General features: G+C 32.4%; 1 protein-coding gene across 1 annotated transcript in view; it reads left to right on the top strand.

Annotated features, from left to right (window-relative positions):
• Positions 1-21,446, top strand: part of LOC111050891 (guanine nucleotide-binding protein subunit beta-1) — a 52,756-nt gene that overhangs the window by 12,925 nt on the left and 18,385 nt on the right. Inside the window, exons 2-3 of the mRNA XM_039443310.1 lie at positions 11,452-11,540; positions 18,997-19,142. Coding sequence (XP_039299244.1) covers positions 11,484-11,540; positions 18,997-19,142 — 203 coding nt within the window. The 5' untranslated portion in view covers positions 11,452-11,483. The remainder of the gene's footprint in view (positions 1-11,451; positions 11,541-18,996; positions 19,143-21,446) is intronic.

Here is a 21,446-nt window from a genome sequence, read left to right as displayed (position 1 = left end):
ATAGTCATTGTTAAGCTCTATCAACTGCCACAAGTCCCATATCTGTAAAAATTTCAGCTCAGCCCCATCTATGCAAAGTTGGATTTTAGCCCAATTATCAGGCTTCAGATACAATTTAAACAAAACAATTCGAGTGGAAAAGATTGAGCATGAAAATCTCTACAATTAATGTTCAGTAACATTTTCACCTAAAATTGAAAATAAGCTCGAAATTCGAGAAAATGTGATTATTATATTATTGCAAACTGTTGGCAACTGGTTGATTCTATTAAATGATTCACTATGAAGAGATAGCAGACCTCATATGTCTCCAGCTGGCTCAGATCTTTGTTTATAAGTAGACTTGAGATGAGCGTGAACACTAGTGTCAGGTGATCAATTCTCATAACGGCAAGGAAAGTTGTGTGAGTGCGCCACACCAGATTTTTTATGGTATTCTATTCAGAACTAGTTAACTATTACTAATTGACTATTTCCAGAATAAATTGAATTGCTAGCAGTGATGTATAGTCTTAGTGCAAAAATGTATTAGTTTATTCTTGAAATACTATTACTCCGAGTTAGTTTTGAAATGGGTAAGTTTGGTCGGTCAATCATTCCACTTCAAACTCTTGCCTCTCTGACAATAACCGATTCCTTTATTCGAGATCAACTGAATCGATGAACAGCCAGATCTACTCAATTCACAAATAATGTGTTCAACACTGTTTACTTGGTCCCAGCATGACGTCTTACCACACACTGAGCTGTAACTAACAAACAGTCTCACTCACAACCTATCTTATGGATTTTCACTGTCTAGCAACGATATTTCATGTTTTCTGTGATGAATTTTGCTTTTTAAAAGTGGAATGTGAGTACTATTATTATAATGTTAGTTCAAAGCTTTTAATAAATTACCTGCCCGCTTTGCCGAGTAGTCTAGTTTAGAGCATCGCAACTTCAGACTACTATTGTTGCATCTGATGGTCGTGGGTTCGAATCTCACAAACGATACGTTTGACGTCAACTGTATGACTCTTTGATCATCGCATTGCATTACTCATGCTCAAGAAAAAGCTTCTGTGGGAGATCATCCAGAACGTTTTGTTTCTCTACCATCAATTATTCGCATGCAATTTAGATGTGATCTTAGATAAATCCGTTTTATATAAAATGCTATGCAATAACCAGTAGAAATTGTCGGAATGAATGGTGAAAAATTGTTTGGAATAGATTTTGAATTTTCTAGATTCATTCCAATTTGTTCAAGTTCTAGTTGAACAGTATTAGTTCAACTATTATCTTTTGTTAGGGTCAGATTTCGTGGAATTGCGTTCGATTTTGATAACAAGTAAGTTTTGTTTGTGTACTAATAAAGGTTCGTTTCTTCCAGTACCATTCTATTGCCATGCTTTTGCTGCTCTTGAATTTTACGGGTTTTGTCCCAGCTAAACGATAGATTTTTGGAAGCTTCAGGTGGAGTTTATTCTTACTCATGTATTTTGTGAAGACTTCGAAGATGAATTAGTTTCACTTCAAGTTGAAAGTTCACTTGAAAACTTTTTTTTTTTTTTTTTTTAGTTCTCACTTTCAAGTGAACTTATTATATAATAATACTGTATAATGAGCTCATAGTGAGGTCAAATAGTTGTAATCATGATTTATAATTCAATTATATATTATGTCATTCTAGTCTGTAAATTCAGCCATTGATCTAAAACACGACGATTGAAGTTTGTTTATGAAACATGAAAATTAGAGCGTCAATAATCTATAATAATCAATCTATCTTAGAAGGATATGAGAACATTTTCCGAACATGAATGTTTAAGTACTCATTACTTCCTCTTTTGATAATATTTGAACACATATTTTCAATTTTCGCCCATTTATTATTGAGTATTGCTCAACTATTTACTGTATCAGCGTGATTGTTGATTTTGAAGTATTCTGAGTCATCTTGTAATTAAATATAAAGGGTATCATCGTAACTCAATATCATTCCTTCATCCCTTCCTTTTTGATTCCTGTATGAATTTAAAGTGTGAAATTTTTTGTGGATTTCTAGTGCACTGAATACTCCGTTATGAGATGACGTCAATGTGGTACTTGTCAATGAGAGCAAAACATTTTTCGGCTAAAAAGTGCATCATGATGACTGAAAGCTTGTTATGGTAACATAATCAGCTACTGAGCATTTATTTCAATTGGATACCCCAGGAACTATTTCATTCATCAAATCGCTATCAATCTAGACTACTTTATTGATTTTAGCAATACGAGGCGTGTTCTGAAAGTATCCTTCCGCTGTGTGCTCCAATACGGTGGGCGATGCTCCGCTCATGCGCGCTAGCTTTCCTCCTTGTTCGTCTCTGAAATTCAACAACCTGTTGATACATTCCAATCATTTTGCCATGATTTCAACTGATAGTACTTCATAATGCTTCACTCTTTCGTGTTTTTTCTCGAGTCAAAATTGGACAAATATAAGTATGGAGTAATATTCTTTCAAATAGACGATTATTTATTGCTGTCTTATTATCCTGTCATTACTAAATAAGATATTGTGAACCAAAAAACACGATACGCTTTACTCACTTTCGATGGGAACTGGAACTGTTGCCAAAATGAATTCGTGGGCTAGGTTTACCTTTCAGTCCCTGCTCAAACCAAACAAGATAATAAATTTCATTCATGATGCCATTGACTAACATTTTATTTATTTGTCCTCGAAATGAAACGGTAAAATGAACTATTATTTGTATTCAACAAAGCTGTGAAACGTCTGCTATCCTTGACTTTATCATACTGTTCATACATACTTGACCTTCTAGCAGGTCAGAAACTTATTATTGATGATAAATATTATTTCATTAATTATTCTGTCTATGAAGTTTTTTTTTGATTCTGTAAGTACGTTCTGCATGGTATCTTATCACTCGGACTAGATAAGTGACTTGTTGAATTGTATACAATTCACAATTGAAATTTAGTGATAGGCTGGTTTTACAGCAATACTTTCAATTAGGTACGTGCTTTCAAAACTACTTCTCTGTGGTTTAGTACTTGGAACCACTTTAAATGTAGATTAATTTTCTTTCGTCCACTATGTAGATTTGTAGATCGTGATCATGACCAACACTGCACACACAATTATTACACTCACGTGGTATTCATCATCTTGAAAAAAGTGGAAAAGTACTTCCCAATAACATGTATATGTCTTATTAGCCGAATTTTAATGAAATATATGGAAATAGTTCCATATTTTCTGAAACTTATAAATTCATGGCTACTTAATTTCTTATTTGTAAAATAACTAAACACCATAGTCCCCTTTTTGAGAACTGGTTAATATAAAATAACTATTTCAATTTGTTTTTGAATTAAAAAGTTCTCAAAAAGGGGACTAAGGTGTTATTTTACAAATATAAAAATAGTTTTATGTTGACTAAATAATTGCATAGAAGTTCATATTTTGGAGTAATGACATTATATCATGAATTATTTACTACTGGTATGACAATTTCTTGTATGATGTCGATGTGTAGTACAGTACACTTTCCACATGGTAAGGAAGGAAGATCCAATTGTAGTTGGCGTTGTTCCCCCTTTGGGAAGCCAATTAACCTTCTGCGGCCTACAGGCCAGGCCTACAACAGCCTAGTGTCTATGTAGTAGAACTGGCATCCCTCTTCTTCTGCCCGCTCTGCTCTGCTCTACTCTGACGACAGCCAGCTGAAGCCATTCGAGCAGCTGTCGACTGTGTCAAAAAATAAACGTTCCCAGCCTTCCACTTTCTTTACAACCGTTTCTTATGTTGAACAAGTAGTATACACCACATCAAAGTACTTGAAAAAATGAAACAGGATTATGTATATAGTACAATCGACGAACATTAGATCGCGTATATCGTAGTTTTATTCTGTCCAGGAATTGAAATTTCAAATATCTATTAAGCTTCAAGTGATTATGTCCAATCCTAAAAATTTTAGGATATTAATATTATTTAATAATCATATCGATATTGATCAAAGTATTTGTTTGAATCCAAGCTTGTAATATCAATATTATCCTATTATAAAACGTATATAATGTACCTATTGTTGCCTTGAAATTGTAATGGTACCACCTCGTAGACGTGTATAATATAATGTGATATAATATAAAAGTTTGAAAGCTTCAATTAGAATGAAGCTCCCGTATTCAAATAATGTCACCTGGTAAAAGTAACTTGAAATTAATGTATTAATATCCAATTTGAATGAGATTTCAAGGTCGCATAATACCTACCTGTTTCTGATGAATTTATAAACTTTAGAAGATTGGATAGAAATTGTACTATTTCTTGTACAGTCTTCGAGCATTTATTTTCTATTTGAATCGAAACTAGTATATTAGTTGAACGAGTTTCTTTGAAAATCCTTGAATATAAGGAGTTTTATTTCGGGTTCTCATCCGTTTAGCAGTATTACTAAATTGTAGCGAACTTGAAGTTGAACAGTGAGCTTAATACAATTGTGGCTTTCTCATTGTTGAACGAGAAAATTAGCCTGTCTTATCACATGTTTTTTAAGTGGCCCTATCTTTTTTGCGCTATTCCAACAACTGCAAGGCAATCATTTTCTGAGTGCAATCGTTTTGTGGTCGAGATGCGTTGATGGCTGGCAAATCTGGTTGAGGATTTGTAGTGTCTCATGTTTTCTGATCTCTTTTCTACAACTACTCAGTCTGTGACATTCTTTACTCTGGCTACTCGATTACAGTAGTTTCTGAGTTCTGCTTATTCCGTTATAATAACTTCTTGATAGTTGTATTTTATTCATTCAAGTGCATTTTCAAAAGTGTTGTATGTATTAGTAATATGAATCGTCTGACAGTGTGTAATAATTATTGAAGTTTGCCATAATAATTTGAAATTGCTTTAGTGGGTAAAATAGTGTGGGCATCTTGATGTAGGCCTACTTCACATTGTCATGTTCGAATGTTTCCATAATGTGTAATCAGTTAGGTCAAAACTGCTAATGTTGTGGAAGTTACATGGAAGTCATGCATGCTGTTCGTAATGTACTTGTCTACTGGAATGGCTTCAATTTGAACCTTGCTTTTACGAATTCTATGAAAATAAGGGAAAATAAGGCAATTTTGTTGAGGCTGTTTGGTTGCCAAGAAATGGTGTGTGACTATTAGCCAGCAGCCGGGTAGTGGTACAGTAGCAACAAGTTGAGTCGACTTGTTTACTGTTTCGATCGACCTTCATATGAATGCGCCCTGTAAACGACGTCGCCGAAACATGTAATCGACTCAAGTAGTCGCAATCAATTTAATGTAGCTTATCGAAGCGTCTATCTCTAGAATCTCCCATCCGGACAATTATTGCCAGAATCGCTGCTCTGCTCTATCACCGCCCACTATTCTATTCGACACTGATACTTAAGTTCAAGACATTTTTCTCGGCTGAATGTGGTGTGGTCTACACTAAGATATTAGATTCTCACTTGTATACTTCTGTTGCTGTTGAAAATCCAGAATTATTGCCAAGCTCAGTAATACAGATTTCGAAATCTAGCAAACATTTTGGCGACTATTTTTATAGTGAAGTTGAACTAATCAAACATGAGTGCTTTTCTCTGTATTATTTGTTGTGGTGACCGTTCTGCATTAGCCTATATTCATTTTTTAACCCAAATAATTTTTATCGCTTTTCCAATCCCTAGAATGTTGTGTTTTAGTGGTAATTTATGACATTGAATTGTATATGATTGATATAAAGAATAAATTTCCTGTTCAGTTCATCATATCATTCGAAACAATTATTTCTGTTTTTTTCCTAATCTTATTTTTCGATATTATGCTTTATATTGATTCTATAAATTGGTTTTATATATTTATTATAACTGTCATGGTAATTCAAATACCTACTACACATTTCTCGCATCACAAAATCGTATTTTTTTTCCAAGATCTTTAAATGATCATCAGTTGAAACCTATTTATGAAACTCAATTTTCATTTACTAGTTTGAAGAGTACTGTAGAGACCTACTCAAGTACAAAGCCTGTAGAGGCTTTGGCTGCTTTCTATTTATTTTTACATGCTCAAATTGCATTAGTTCTCAATCATGATGATTTTGTTCATGTAAGATACAAAAATAAGGTTCAAGACGAATAATTTTATGAAATTTAAGGCTCTCCAAGTAGGTACCTGGGTAATCATAGTTGGAAAAGCTTACAAACCTCCTCTATATGGATCCCCAAACTTTTTAGCCTCTTTGAAGCAAGATTGTTATCACTTACTATTGTTATAGCATCTTCATCGCTATTATCAATATATTTTACACTTATGTTTCAAATAACTTGTATGTGTATGTCTGTGTAAAATGAAATGAATAAGCTTTTATCTTGGAGAAGTGTAATGCACATTTCATATATGAAATGAGCCATTCTGTATAAAAGTGTCCGAAGTATCTATTGGTCCCAACCCTGACCTGAACAATAGTATTGCTTCTTGGCGTTAAACAATAATTTTATAGTACTGTACTGATATTAATAATTATAATGCCAATATTCGCAGTCACAGAACGATTGACAGCACCAAACTTATTTTCTTTCATCTCATTAATATTCATGAATGTATTGGCTATTACAAGGATTGATAAACTTTAATAAATGGCATTGGTTTAGGAAGAATTTAATAGTTAAATCATCGCAGAAGATTCAGTACCCCACATTTTTTATTTATTTTACTGACCCAATTAATAATTATTGTTCTGTTATGGTTTATTGCGATAAATACAGTACTGTTGACACATGAAACACTTTTATTTGATTTTAAGTGATGATGAGTTTTTAGTGAGGATAGGATAGCGTCGGACGCGACAGACCAATTGTTGCTTGCCGGCTCGTGGAGTGAGTGCAGTGCGCATGCGTGGCTTTGCTGTGTATATCGACCGCGCGCGCGCTTGCAGTCCTGCCACCTTTGTCTGTCTCTCTTCCTCTCTCTCACTTGAGATAAATTTGATAACGTACATTGCTTGCCCAAACCAACTCCACTGCTTCTTGTCAATTTTTACAGCAGACTCGTCGAACTCAGTTTGCTCGCTATAATAGTAATTGCGTTCGGAAACTTCGTCTTTATAAATAAACTCTATTAAAAATAAAAACATCTTGATATACTTCTAGTTCTAACCGACTATTTTTATAGCGTCGGATAAAAGCTTCTGAACGTATTCACTTGCTGAATGCTTGCATACATCATCATTCAAGTTAATAGTTGAAAAGAGGGAATGAAATCTTGAAAATGTTATGTTCTACATCATGTTAACAATAATATTATTTTAGTTTTAGACTACTGATAATTTTTTTGGTTTGTTTTAACAAAAAAATATTATCAATCCTCTTTTGGTTGAGTTAGTACCTTATTCATCGGAGATTAACAGCAGTATTTCTTTATTGTACAACATTGTACTATTACCGACTTCTATGTTCTAGACATTGTACTATGACATACAATTTTGTACGGTAGGTACTAGATAGATTATTATTTCCAGATGTGTCCAAATTGGAATCTTACATTTTAAAAGTAAGTCCTCACTAGTTTCATTCACATAATCACTGTAGTGTGATTGTCGTGGTGAAACGCGCTGCACTTGTTCATTAAATTTCATGGGTCTGTTGTCAGGAGCCCACCTAGACTTCTAGACTATTATCTTGTCTAAATACTAGTAGGCTAGTTAATCCATCATCTTACTCAATATCCACGTGTAAAATTCAGTTGAACTTATATATTTATATATATATATATATATGAATATAAATCCTCTAAATACTACAGGAAAATAGTTTTTACTTAACTATTTATGGTTCATATTAATAAGAACATAAATTCTCACCTTGTGATTGAAACAATCGTAAATGTTTTGCTTTCTCTTGAAAATTTGCGATTCATATCTCGGCGCATTTGAATAATTTATGATTCGGTTCCCAGACTAGCTCTATGTAAGCATATTTGACACGTTAGCATATTCATGAAAATCATGATTTTGATAGATACTCCGAAGAGTAGAAGATACTCTTCTACTGAAGAGTAGATATACTCTTCAACCAAGTTCTCGAATGATGGCAGTTGTTACAATATTATTTTCGCGAAGGTGCTATCACACGATTAAGAAAAATACTTGATTGAATCGATGAAGCAATGGTGAGTCAAGGATAAGTTGGTCTGGGTCAGGTCGGTCAGTTTCATCGAATGACGTTTTCGGTCACGCGAGTGCCATCACATCACATTTGCTGCTTTAAATCTTCATCATAAACTATTTATTTGCTACTCTATTTTTTGCCATCACATTTTGCCTGATTTTCTCTTCGACTTCCACACGAGCAAATAATCTTTGGATAGAAAATCTCAACTGATTTCCTTCTAACTGTTCTCTCTGTTGTCAATGATTATTCTCAATAGAAGAACTTGGCTTTCTTTCGGGTGGTTGATGGCAAGTAATTTGGATTTTCGTTTGTTAAAATTATTAGCTACAGCTACTCAGGTTCCACAGAAATATGTTGGAACAATACTATAGGAATAACTGCTGGTTTTCATCCAAAAAATGAATAGCCTACATTCTGTGTTCATGCTATGTTGCAGCGTACTGTAAAGAGGTCAGAATTTGTGAACTGTGTAAATAGAGATTTTTATACATTGCAAAATAGATATGCTTGAGAACTAGACTTATTAGGCTACTTGACAATGATTGTAAGTGGAAGTTGTCCAAATCATTACAATTATATTTTTACATTACTTTTTTAGTATGAAGCTAATCAGAATTTTTCTGTTGATACTTCACAGTCTTCAAACATTATGAATAGTACTCAAACATTACAAAATGTGTGATACAGTGTTTTTTTACTATTTTATATATTTTCCTTGTATGACTATTCGCACCCTGTCATGTAATATTCACAAGTATAACCATGTTTATCTCATCATGATTATATTTAAGAATGATGCTTTCCAGTGGGTAATGGTATAAAATGGGTAATTTTGTAATGATGTGCAATCCACAGAGAATTTTTCAACCAGAGACAATATTGTATCTTCTAAGTAGTTCATGTTTCCCAAGATTTTCAGATGTACAAACTATGAAGCCGAGTTCGTCTTACTTTCTCCATTCGCGTTTATTGTGTATCAACTCCCACGCTTTGTGAAGTGTAATGCAATTAATTATTATGAACTTTCAGAATACTAGGTTCAAGAAAAAAATGAGATTTCTATGATAATTGGCTGCTCTAACAAATTCGAAATTTCTACAGTAGGCTATCTACAGTTTTATTGTGAACCCTAGTTGTTGATCTAATGGTTGCATTTCAAATTGTCATTTGTAATATAAATCTAGATTAACAATGTAGTCAATTGACAAAATTACTGCAATGCTCCAAATAATTACTCATTTCTTGAACTTCATTTCTCATCCGATTTGAGGGGAATCGAGGTGAATGGGTTTGCGACATTTTGAAAATAATGCAGAAATGAGTGTTAAAATTTACATGTTCAAAGTATTTTATGTAAATATCCCATTACCAATAACATTTTTTCCTTCGTTTATAGCTGAGCAAGTTACTAAAAGTGCTAGCTTCCTCTCAATGCGGTTGAATGAACTAAATAAAAGAACAGGTGGACATTGGTGGAAGCTAATGGCAAAAACCTGCAGGTGCAGTGACTATACATTTATCCATTAAATAACATTGTAGTTGTAGACTGTTCAACAACTTGAGCTTTGAATAGGAGAAAGTTACCCTTCGAAACAAATGTTTGTTAATAAACTTGCGAAGCGAAGCGTTTTCAAACTAAAAACTTATTATTAAACTTTTCTCTTTGATTTATGGGATTGCTTTGATTTTATAGATATATTTTTAAATGTTTGGCGCATTAAACTAAGTGAAATAAATCCTGTAAGGAAGAATCTTCTAATACACATTCAGTTTTATTGAAGTATTTAATTCTTTTTTTCAAGTATTTCATTTTTAATATATCTGATAAGAAAGTAGAGTGTTTAGATTAGTATAACGAATGAGGAAGCAAGCAAGCGTCTACTACGTTTCCTACGAATAAGGAAAATGCTTTGTTATTTGGATTGATGCTCAAATGCATTGAGTTCTCTAGTCTTTGATGAAATCGATACGGTATTCTCATTCCCGCGTTCATGAAAACTTGGCAGTTTTCCCTAATGTAGGCTATAACTCTACACGTCTTGGGTTCAAGGTCGATGATCAGTTGTATTGCAACCCTGAATTCTCTCTGTTCATCCCAATAGCCTAGCTATTCGGGAAGGAAAGCTAACTTATATTCTATTGACCTAAAAATTATTATTCTTAGTTGATAGATATAATCTTGTTTTACTGGTATATTATAATATTATGTGCTTGCCAGGTAGGTATTAGAATTATTGGATGAAATAGACTGATATTTCTGGGCATCTTTCTAAAGTTTCATTTTCATAGAAGTCAATTTTCAAGTTATGACAAATTGTCATTTTAATGCCGAACAGTTTATCATTTTCAAGTGACAAAGAAATTATAATAATGATCAATTATTTTATTATAATAATTGCAATATTTCTTGTCTATATTTCCTAGGCAATTTATACCCTTGGAAATATCGCGCCGGTATGAACCCCGCCTCACAGTCAGTTTCTTTTTGTATTACGGAACCTGAATTTCTTTAATCCCCATCACATTAAAAACGACGTTTTTCTGTATGTGAAACCTCATAAGTGATACTTGTTGCTATATCACCAAGGCATAATAGGATTCCGTTTTCTAGTGTTAAAGGTGTACACAAACAGTAATTGATATCCATTTTAGGCAGGCATCCACTTTATTCAATTGATACTCTGTTCAACTCGTGCTTTACCACTTATAAGGTTTCTCACTAAGTCATCTTTACTGCTGACAAAATAACTATTTATCTGATCTAATATTATGTGTTTACAAACTCTGTTATCTGTTCTTAACTCTGTCTATATCTGTTAACAAAATTCGACTAAACATTGTGTGGTTCTTTCTAATCCGTCAACTTTCATGTAACATTTGCTGGGCAACTGTATGTATTAGCCTATATGAACAAGCTTTAAATTGACCACCGATGGAAAAGTATCTGGACTTGATAGCTCTATTTTTGCTTGGATTGAATTCACAAATTGATATAAATTCAGTAACTGAAACAAAAATATATTTCTCAGCAACTGTGGTATTGTTGTTTTTATCGTCTTTTTTAAGATACAGTCGAGTAAATTAGGCCTATTTTGAAGTTGTTTTGATTAATAGTAATAATATTGTAACACATTTATGCAGGAAAATTGCAGTCTGTGAAATTTCCCTTGAAAATCTATCAACTACCATGTATGTTTCCTATTCGTACGATTACCTTGATTTCACTTATCTTGCCCTTCAAGTCTAATGTTGTTTCCTCTTGTTTCAGCTCCTGTCGGTTTGCAAAACGACTGAGCAAGTATGAATGAGTTGGACAGTTTACGACAAGAAGCTGAAACTTTGAAGAATGCCATACGAGTAAGTTGATATTGTATGCTACGTGATATGTAGTTTAGAACGAATATCTTAAAAATACATTCAATTTAAAATAATAACATGCTAACTTATAATTATGTACCAGTGCAGTGTATGTTTTATGTATACGATACGTTAAAATAGTTGAATCCTTAAAATTATTTTATTTTTTGGTGTATTTATTGTAGTTGAATCATGGTTCTTGAAGTGATCTTGTATAGTTTCTTGCTTTGGAGATGATTGTGTGATAAAGAGATTGAAGTTGAGACTACAAGTTAAGCGTTGAACAATATGACAAGCACTAGAGGAAACATCTATGCATAAACCCGAGTACATGATGTAATAGGGAAACATAATTTATTGCTTCTCTTTACTTGCAGTAGGCTTGTGATGCACTAAAGAACGTCATAATTTGCAAACATCCAGTATTAATATCTATTCTTCATTCTATCAAAGAGATTGGTTGTAATTGGTTGTGTGGAGTGTATAATATTAGATATTATACTGAACAAAAATGATTTTATTTGAAAAACAAAATCACTTTCACTAATTAATATATTGATCTTGAACAGTATTGCATGACTCTTGGATTCAAGTTTATAGGTTTAGAATTTAAGACTAGAAGTCATAAGAAGAGGAGAAAATTATAACTGGAATGCCACAAATCACGAATTCCTTGCATTAAACCTTATGGAGACTTTCCTCCATCCAGCGAGAGCATTCTAAAAAATATCATAATTATAAACAGTTGCTGTTACTCAGGCATGTAGCCAGGATGTTAAATACTGATCCCCCTGGTTGGTTTTGGGAAAGCCCATGGAGACGATGGTGAAAGAAGGTTTAACGGCAAGTGCTTTCTGGAGAGAACAAAGCTGTGCACCTTAGTAGCTCAAAAATACTGATGATAATGAAAGAAGAATGAAGTTGAAGAATGGTGACCAACGAATGTGACAGAAGTAGAAAGGATCCAGTGCACGATAGATTTGACTTGGAATAAATCGATTAAGATTATCAATATTACCGTATTGTAATTGTCAAATTGTGTGCTTGAATAAATTGAATCGACATTGAGTTGCAACCCAATGGATTACAGTGATATTCAAATGAATTACTGATTTATCGGGGCTGAAATAATGATAGAACTGAAATTTAATCTAAGAATTGAACAGGCAGTATAGAGTAAAACGACAACACTGGCAATTGAGCGGCAAGTTACTCTTGAATGGTATTATGAGTTGATCGATTAAGCACTATCGATTTTTCACGTTGAATCATGTTTCTGTGTCAGGTCAGTTTTGACTGGTTGTCAAAACTCATTACCAAATTGTATTTATTATGAAGGGAGGACGAATGAAACAATAATCTATTCCATACTATTAATTCTTCCATTCTATTAATTTCAGTATAGATTTTTTTCTGCTAAATGTATTTATCAAAAATTATATTTATTCAACTGAGAATTCAATTTTCACGGTAATTAAATTTTCAGTTAAACTACACAATAAATAGAACTTGAAATTTATTTTTCTAACCAACAAATCAAGTAGTCCTGATCAAATTCGTTACTTTCTTAAGATTAATATTTGATCAACTTTTAATTAGAGTGCTTAGAAGCACTGACCTCACCAAATCAGTCAATAGCAGCTACCAATCAATCGAATAACTGGCATTGAAGAAGAAATCGATTATCTCCAGTTAATGAAGGGCTATTTCTGATTTACCTGTTCTTCTCTCCGCACGAATCTCAAGTTCATAAAAAATAACTGCCTGCACCATTCTAATATTGAAATACTCAATTTCTACTGCTTTATCAATCCCCATGCTATCTATTTTACAGTGAGAAAAAGAAAAGCCAATGAATTAAATATTGTCACTATTCTTGTCGTCTAGTAAACCTTAGTTATTTAAGTTCATTGTAGTCTTAAAAAATAGCTAGTCTACTGTTAAAAATATATTGACCATAATAAGTCTTGAAAAATTGAATTTTAGCTTTCCTTTCAGTACAGTAGGCTACTGTTTGAAAGAACAATTGATTTTTGATCCAGATTTTTCTAAATTGAAACTTTGTAACATATCACATCACCACAATTTATCTATCAAAAATTCTACTTCCTCAAACCAATCATTTCATTTCTCTCCTTGAAATACAATGTTTTCAAAGTACATGAATAAATTTTAAAAATATTGTCTATTATTATTTCACGAAGAAGTCAATTCCAAACTAGTTGTCATCAAATTTTTAGTTAAATCTGTACACTTATAATTTCTCGATATCATAATAATTTTATTTCTGGAGCTGATTCTGTATTCAGTACTATTTATGACTAAATGACTTTAATCTCAGATTCGTTATTATTTTATAAATGAAAGGCAACATTCTGAAATAACTCTGTCACTATCATCTTGCATTAAAGCTAAGCTTATTTGGGATTAAAAAATTCTCAATTGTGAATTATCCTGTGTTCACCAGTCTATAACCTATTTCCACTTGTTATAATGGAATAATTTTTCAAGGTAAACTATTCTATGATGGTACAAATTCAATATGTAAAAATTATAACTTATAAGTTACAGTATTTTATGTAAAAAATCCATAGATATCTAAAAGTTAATAACCCAGGAGCATTTTGTATAATTATTATTGTATGTCATTAATAAAAATAGTCTTAAACTATTCCTTGTTGATTTCAATGGGCATGTTCATTAATTCCATGTACATGAAATGTTCAATTAAACTAATTGTTTTCAATTTTTCACGGCATTGCTATTAGCATTAATCAAAAGTTGGATATCAATAATTATTTCTTGACTCTAGAGCTCTAGAGAGAATCAATGTCCACTCATATTTCATTCATTAGATTCAACGGTTCTAGTTTCATCATTTGTGATTACTGTTTTGTTTCCGATGACTGTTTTTCCTACTGGAAGTTGTATTCTATCGTAACTCCTCTTTTATCTAAGTTATCTTCCTTTTTATTTTCCTGTGAGTGACGTCATTGTGACTGTGACGTTCATAGCTGTGGTTTGATTGTGTTTTGAGCGAGTAATTTCTGGCCTCATCAATTTGCCTGTACAGCAAATACCTTACTGAATGGAAGTAGTCAGATCAATTTATCGATGTCAGGTTAATGCAACTAGTCGTACCGTTAATGATTGTGTGAGCCGGTGTGCTCAAATCTGTAGAGACATGAACTCTGTAATATAGTATATTTGCACCATATTCACTACAACATGGTTATTTGTAAAGCTATGGTTAAAAAAAATAAATATAATATAAAATTATGAAATTTATAAAATATAAGGTTCATAAAATTTTAGATTAGTATGCTAAACTTCAACTCATTCGAATGTTTAATGCAATTTATTAAACGTGATTCAGGTTATATCTTCTAAGGCTACTCAATATTTTCAAACTAATCAACTAGTAGGCCTAGTAAACTTTAATGAATAGCAACTACTAGGCCTACTCTTTCATTAGTTTTCTTTTTTATGAACATGACATGTTTAGACTTATAAATCATCAAATAATTTTGTCACTTGGATAAAACATTATGAGTTGAAATATGTTATGTTCATTAAATGTCTAAAGGTACTAGTTTATCGTTTGGAAATATTATTATATAAAATTATTTTAATAAAAACAATATAAAAATCTTGAAGTACCCTTTATTTTTAAAAACGTTAAAATAGTTCAACAACTAGTTTCGACCCTAACTTAGGTCATTTTCAAGTTGAAATCAACTTGCATGTTGAATCAAATCAACACTTAGGTAATTTTCAAGTTGAAATCAACTTGCATGTTGAATCAAATCAAGTTGATTTCAACTTGAAAATGACGTAAGTTAGGGTCGAAACTAGTTGTTGAACTATTTTAAAGTTTTTAAAAATAAAATGTACTTTTAGATTTTTATATTGTTTTTATTATTTTGTTAAAAAGTAGCCCATGTGAGTGAAGTGTTTTTAGAAAATTATGTTACTACACTATACATAATACTCAGCATTTATTGATGTCCTAAACGTCCTAAAGGATTCTACTGACCATTGTGATAAATCTTTTCTCCACACTGATCCAAATGGATAACTTTTATTTATGATCAATACTGTATTCTATTCAGAAAAAAACATACTTCTATATCAACAATTTGAAGATTCAGTACATCTGCACTGATATCATAATATTAGTGATGCTATTAAAATTGCAACGTGTGAGCTGTGAAGATTAGAAGACGGTGCAGCTGCCTATGATGATTATCATAATTTTTATGACGTCATTTGATTCGAAAAATATTGGTTGATGATAACCAATGAAGAGAAGATTAGACAAGTTCAAGTCTGCTTCTGCAAGGCCAGTCGCCAGCTTATTATTAGCAAAATATCTTCGTACATTACTAGCTTCAATTCTGATTTCTGGTGATCTGAAATAAGTTATCAATTTTCCTTTTCACCTATCATATATATTTATTAGCTTCAACTCAATCGCTTCACTTGAATCTCTCAACTGTATCACCTACAATTTTTAATCTCCATTATTGTTTTAAGAATGTACATTTCTGAAGTTCAAACGAAAAACTTTTATTTCTCTCTGTAAAATTTCATTTAATTTTATCTGCCATTATTCTATAATTGAAGAAGAGATTCATCAAAGCAGTAGACCAATTGCAAAGTGACATTGTATAATAGATTTTGAGTCTGTAGAAAGTTAATGTAGCAAAAATGTGGAAAAATAATTATAAAAATCTCCTTTAAAATATAATAGACACGTAAATTTTACATGTATTTTTTCATCATTTTTATTGAACGTTGTAGTGACTTGATTCTATCATTTTCTTGTTCAAATTAAGCTAAATGCACATGTTTCCATCACGGCTCTATCAATAATTTATTTTACTTTCTTGTATAAGTTTTGTGGTTTCTTGAATAGCTATAGCTTGGTCAGTATGTCTTGGGCTATAAGTTTGTGTTTCTTGAATGGTTCCAAATTTTCTTAAATAATTCAATATTATTCGTTACAAGTGGCAATTGAGTGGAATATTTCTAATTAATTTATTAATTCAAGCCATCTAAATTCAAAATATATAGTTTTAATGTTAATTTTGGACTAAAATTTTATAAAAATTGTACTCGTGAAATTTTAACCTTATCTTGGACTTTGTCACTTATAAATTTGGAAGAAAAATAGCACAAGAACTACCTTATTACTTCATCTTTCAATGTTATTACATTAGTGTCATTTGCATTGTAAAAAATAAATAAAATATGTTATGAGCTTGGAAATTAGTGTTGACTGGGAAACCTTGTGTTGAGAATGATAACTTTCATCCGAATATAATTAAGTCCCATTTTCATGTGTTTTTATTCCACCATGGAAAAATTCTACAACATGTATGATTGATTACCAGTGTTGAATCAGTATTAGAAAAGCTATTTTCTAGCTAGGAAATAGTAAGCTTTTGGACAATATCTCAGCATTACCAACTTGTTGAATAATTAATTTCCCATTAGATCCTGATACCGTCCTGCACTTATCAGGTTGTGGGGGTTGACGACCGTTGTTCGTCGAATGATCAATAATTGTCAAACTGCAGACGTTTTTGTTGCAATCCATTGTAGGTAATTGATAACTGTGTTGTTGGATTGGCCAGGCAGATGAAGAGAGAGGCTGATTGCAGACAAATATTGAGCTGTGGCATTTGTAAGAAGACCGTCGCTTGCGAGTCGGCCCTGCCCTGCCCTGCCCTGCCCTGCCCTAGTCTGTGGGGGCGTAATAATGAATCGGCTTCAATTATTTAAAAAACTCGGAATATTGGAGTCGGTGCCGAATCGGGCAGATAGAGAGAGAGAGAGCGTGTGCGAGTAAGAGGGGCCCAAATTGTGAGCTTAACGAGTAAGTGTCTGTAGGGGGGGGGACATGGGCATGCCGGTAGCTGGATCAATACGCCGGGACGCCATGTTGGGTGTCTCACGCAGCTCCCCCCCCTCTCCGTTGGTCATCGTCCCCTGTTCTGTACCCTACTCGGTTTCCCCTGCTCTTCTTCTCTTCTAGGGGAGAAAGTCGTTCGCTTCCCTGCCAAGGTGCCGCATCACCATTCATATCCCCCCACCCCACCCCGCCGTCGCTATCTGCTCTACTGTCAACAGGTATACGACGACCCTTGTCAATGCCCTCCTCCTCCTCCTTCCACTTTGCACAACTTGCAATTTCTCGGATACTTTCTTTCTCCTTTTTTGCTTATCAAAGTAGGCTTGAAATTGAGAAGCTTGTCAGTTTGATAGGATATTAGATTTCGTATTTGGCACACAATTATTGGGTTAATTGGCTATCCACTGTTGAATATGTCAACCAATAACATCAAACGTTGGGCAACCTCTGATTGTCAATGAAATCTACTAAATACGTTTGAATTATTATAAATAACTGAGAAGAAATATATATCAATAGACTTACTGACTTTTAGTTTTTATAAATTTGATTCAATAAGAACAAAGTTTGATTAGTATTTGCTATTGAAAACCAGCCATCCAGGGTATTATTTAAGCAGATGGATTCTTAATAAATGTTATCAATGAGTATCCATCAATGATGTTGAAATATCTTCAAATATGACTTCATACAAACCATTTATAGAGTGGTTTTCACTTGGAGTATGTATATTTTATTTAATGCTATCTCAATATGTAATTACGTTGAATTTCATGAAAGTGACATGCTTAAAAAAATATTTTCCAATATAATTGACTCATCGACTCAATATTAATCAGAGTGATTAGAAAAAGCTTCAATTCTTGGTTAAAAGAATATTGTCTATTTGCCAAATTGATGTGAACATGGAAGTTTGTGGAAGTTACATTTTGAGCAAGCTGGCTGTACTAATAATATGCTCGAAGATTGATTTCTCTGTTACGACTACTCATATTTTGCCAACGAATGATTTATATTAAAATGCAATATTTACTTTAGGTTTTCACTTAACAAAGTTGGGTTTCTTACTTTGTAAACCTTGCATATCATGTTATAAGTTATATAAGTCTATATTCTATTAGGAATCAAAATGTATTATTCAAACTGGAAAAATGTAAACCATAAAAGAGTAAAAAATGTTTAAGTATGGAACAATTGAGTTATCTGACTCTGACATAATTACATTTTAACATTCTGCAATAATTCAGTTACTATCAAATATACCCTGACCTGAGTGCTCACATATAGTACTAACTTGAGACTGGTGAGATAGCAAATAATAATTAATACACAAGCGCTTTCAGAGATACCTCTGACATTGATACATTTCAACATTTTCTAACATGGATACCTGTGGTCCCACGTCCCACTAGAACTTTTGCCTTTTCAATTGGACATGATGTATCTGAAATATCATTTGATTAATCAATTATTGTAATCGTTGTTTTTTTTTAGTTGTTTCATGGAATATGTTTTGATTTGATTGGTGTTTTGGTGCAGGATGCGCGGAAAGCAGCTTGTGACACAAGCCTGGTGCAGGCGACTAGTAATATGGAGCCGATCGGAAGGATACAGATGCGGACCCGACGCACACTCCGCGGCCATCTTGCCAAAATCTACGCCATGCACTGGGGCTCTGACTCAAGGTACCTAAACCAAGCGATTTAAATTGTGCCCAATATATCCTAAAAGTGTCACGTGTGGGAAGTTGGGCTATACGGTGTGGGAAAACGGTCAAGCGGATACGTCTGCTAATAGAAAAGCCATAAGCGCGAAAATACTTTTTTTTATTATGCAATATCTAACATTGGAAATAATGACAATAATATACAAAATAATAAATTACAAACATCAGACATCATCATATGCATTGCAAGAATTTTGTGACCTCAATATAATTTATTATTTGACAAAGCCCATGAAGCCATAGTAATAATAATAATTTTAGACAATTAAATCAATAATTAATTTTTAAGATTCTATAATTTTCAACAAAGATGAATTCATTTGAGAAAATGCGTTCAGCTGCAAACTTCTCCCTTGCTTCATCGCGCGGAGAAACTTTGTGAAATTGATAAAACTATTGACGTTTTGAAGTATTTTCACAATTATTGTGTAAAAACATTATTGAATGGGAGGCTAATTGGAGTTATGCTGCAACATCAGTTTTATTGATATTGATAGAGCAGTAATAAAATAAGTTCTCTGTTATTTAGCTTGGTTTTATATTAATTTCTCCCAGAGTAAGTTTTATTATGTTGATAAACGTTTTTCAGTAAATAGGATAAATTTTATAATAAGAATGCAACTAAAATAACTGTAAGATCAACCAGTCAAACTTGCATTTTGGCACACTAAATACAATCAATTGCAGTTCAGTTTGTTTCCCTATAAATGCTCAAATGATTTGAGATAGAACAAAATTAACCTATGAATGAAGATCATAGCTAAAGTCTTGACCTGATTTCACTGGACTTGTGATATTTCACTGGACTTGTTAATGACTCTACTCAATGTGTCTTGGAACTATTTACTTTTTTCCCAACCAATATCGTCAATGATTACTGTATACCATTAAATAGCACCTAAAATTGACATAAATTTTTATCAAATATAAAATTTATTCAGTTACTATCAAATACACTTTTAGTGCTTGAAATTTTTTCAAAGCAAATAATAATACAGAAGCGTTTTCAACCTGGTGTCATGAAGAGTTATATATTCACATTCATATTATTTATATTCTGAAGCTTTCAGTGAAAATCTATAATAAAATATGTTTAAATGATTATGGAAGGTACATTTGATCTAGAAATTATGCTATATGTAAATCATTTACTTATACTTATACATTCACATAAAATACATCATTTAGGCCTAAGCATAGACTAAGTATATACAAGCACAGGCATCATATTTAATATTATATTATAATATTATATATAAGTTCTTATTTGCTATTTGGAGACTCGTGTAACATTACTTACCGTAACTATATTTTGGATGAATAATTAATTGTTCGTGAATAATTCGTAAGGTTATTATTCAATAAAACGGATTGATGAACAAAAATTGCAAAAAATGAAATTTGCAGTGAAAGTAAAGTATTGTAAATGATATTGTAAATAATTTGTTATTTATTTATAATTTTTACAAAGTAGCACTGATTGGAAGAGAAAAACTAAGGATACTCCTTGTACCATTTTTCTCCCAAATTTAGATAACATTTTAAAAGTCCAAGATAGGGTTATGGTTTCACTTTTCTAAAATTTAGTCCATTTTCGCTAAAAAAAACAACGAAAACTAAGAATTTTAAATAATGATGAAGCTTTTCCAGTGGTATGAACACAGTGATATTATCAATTCTGTCTGAATCGAAGTGCTATTCAATTCTTTAAATTGGAAATTGAGGACAAAAAATGTTCGTCCAAAAGTATTTGAGTTATTAGTTCTAGAAGAAATGAATAATTTTTAGCTTGAACTGCGGATGTACATTTGATAGCAGTTACTACAGTATCATATTTACAGTGAAACAGACTTCAACAGACAGTATTTTACTCTCCAATATCACTTGAAAACAATCACTCACAGTACAGTTCAGCGTATTTCCGTATTCATTACAGAATTCATTTTTCATTCCTAGAAAAATTGACATGTTCATGGGATGTAATTACTTTCTGAGCAGCATAGGTAAAATTATTTACGTTTCACATTAACGCGACTTAGTTGTACACACTCTTTGTAAAAAGCAATATTTCTTGTCAACATGAACTCTGGCTACTTATTCTAGTTCTAATTCAATATGTTATGTGATGGAAACATATTAGGGGTTCTAATTTTGGATGATCAATTCAGTACTTTATGAGTTTTAGGGATGTTCAATTTTATACTATTTTTATTTTTAGGAATCCATGTCATTCATATTAATGAGTTGGGAAGTCAAATTCACC

Source organism: Nilaparvata lugens, chromosome 1, assembly GCF_014356525.2.
Source record: "Nilaparvata lugens isolate BPH chromosome 1, ASM1435652v1, whole genome shotgun sequence".
In the NCBI taxonomy this organism is placed as follows: domain Eukaryota; kingdom Metazoa; phylum Arthropoda; class Insecta; order Hemiptera; family Delphacidae; genus Nilaparvata; species Nilaparvata lugens.
The sequence above is the reverse complement of the archived record's forward strand: the minus strand, read 5'-3'. Positions and strand labels throughout refer to the sequence as shown.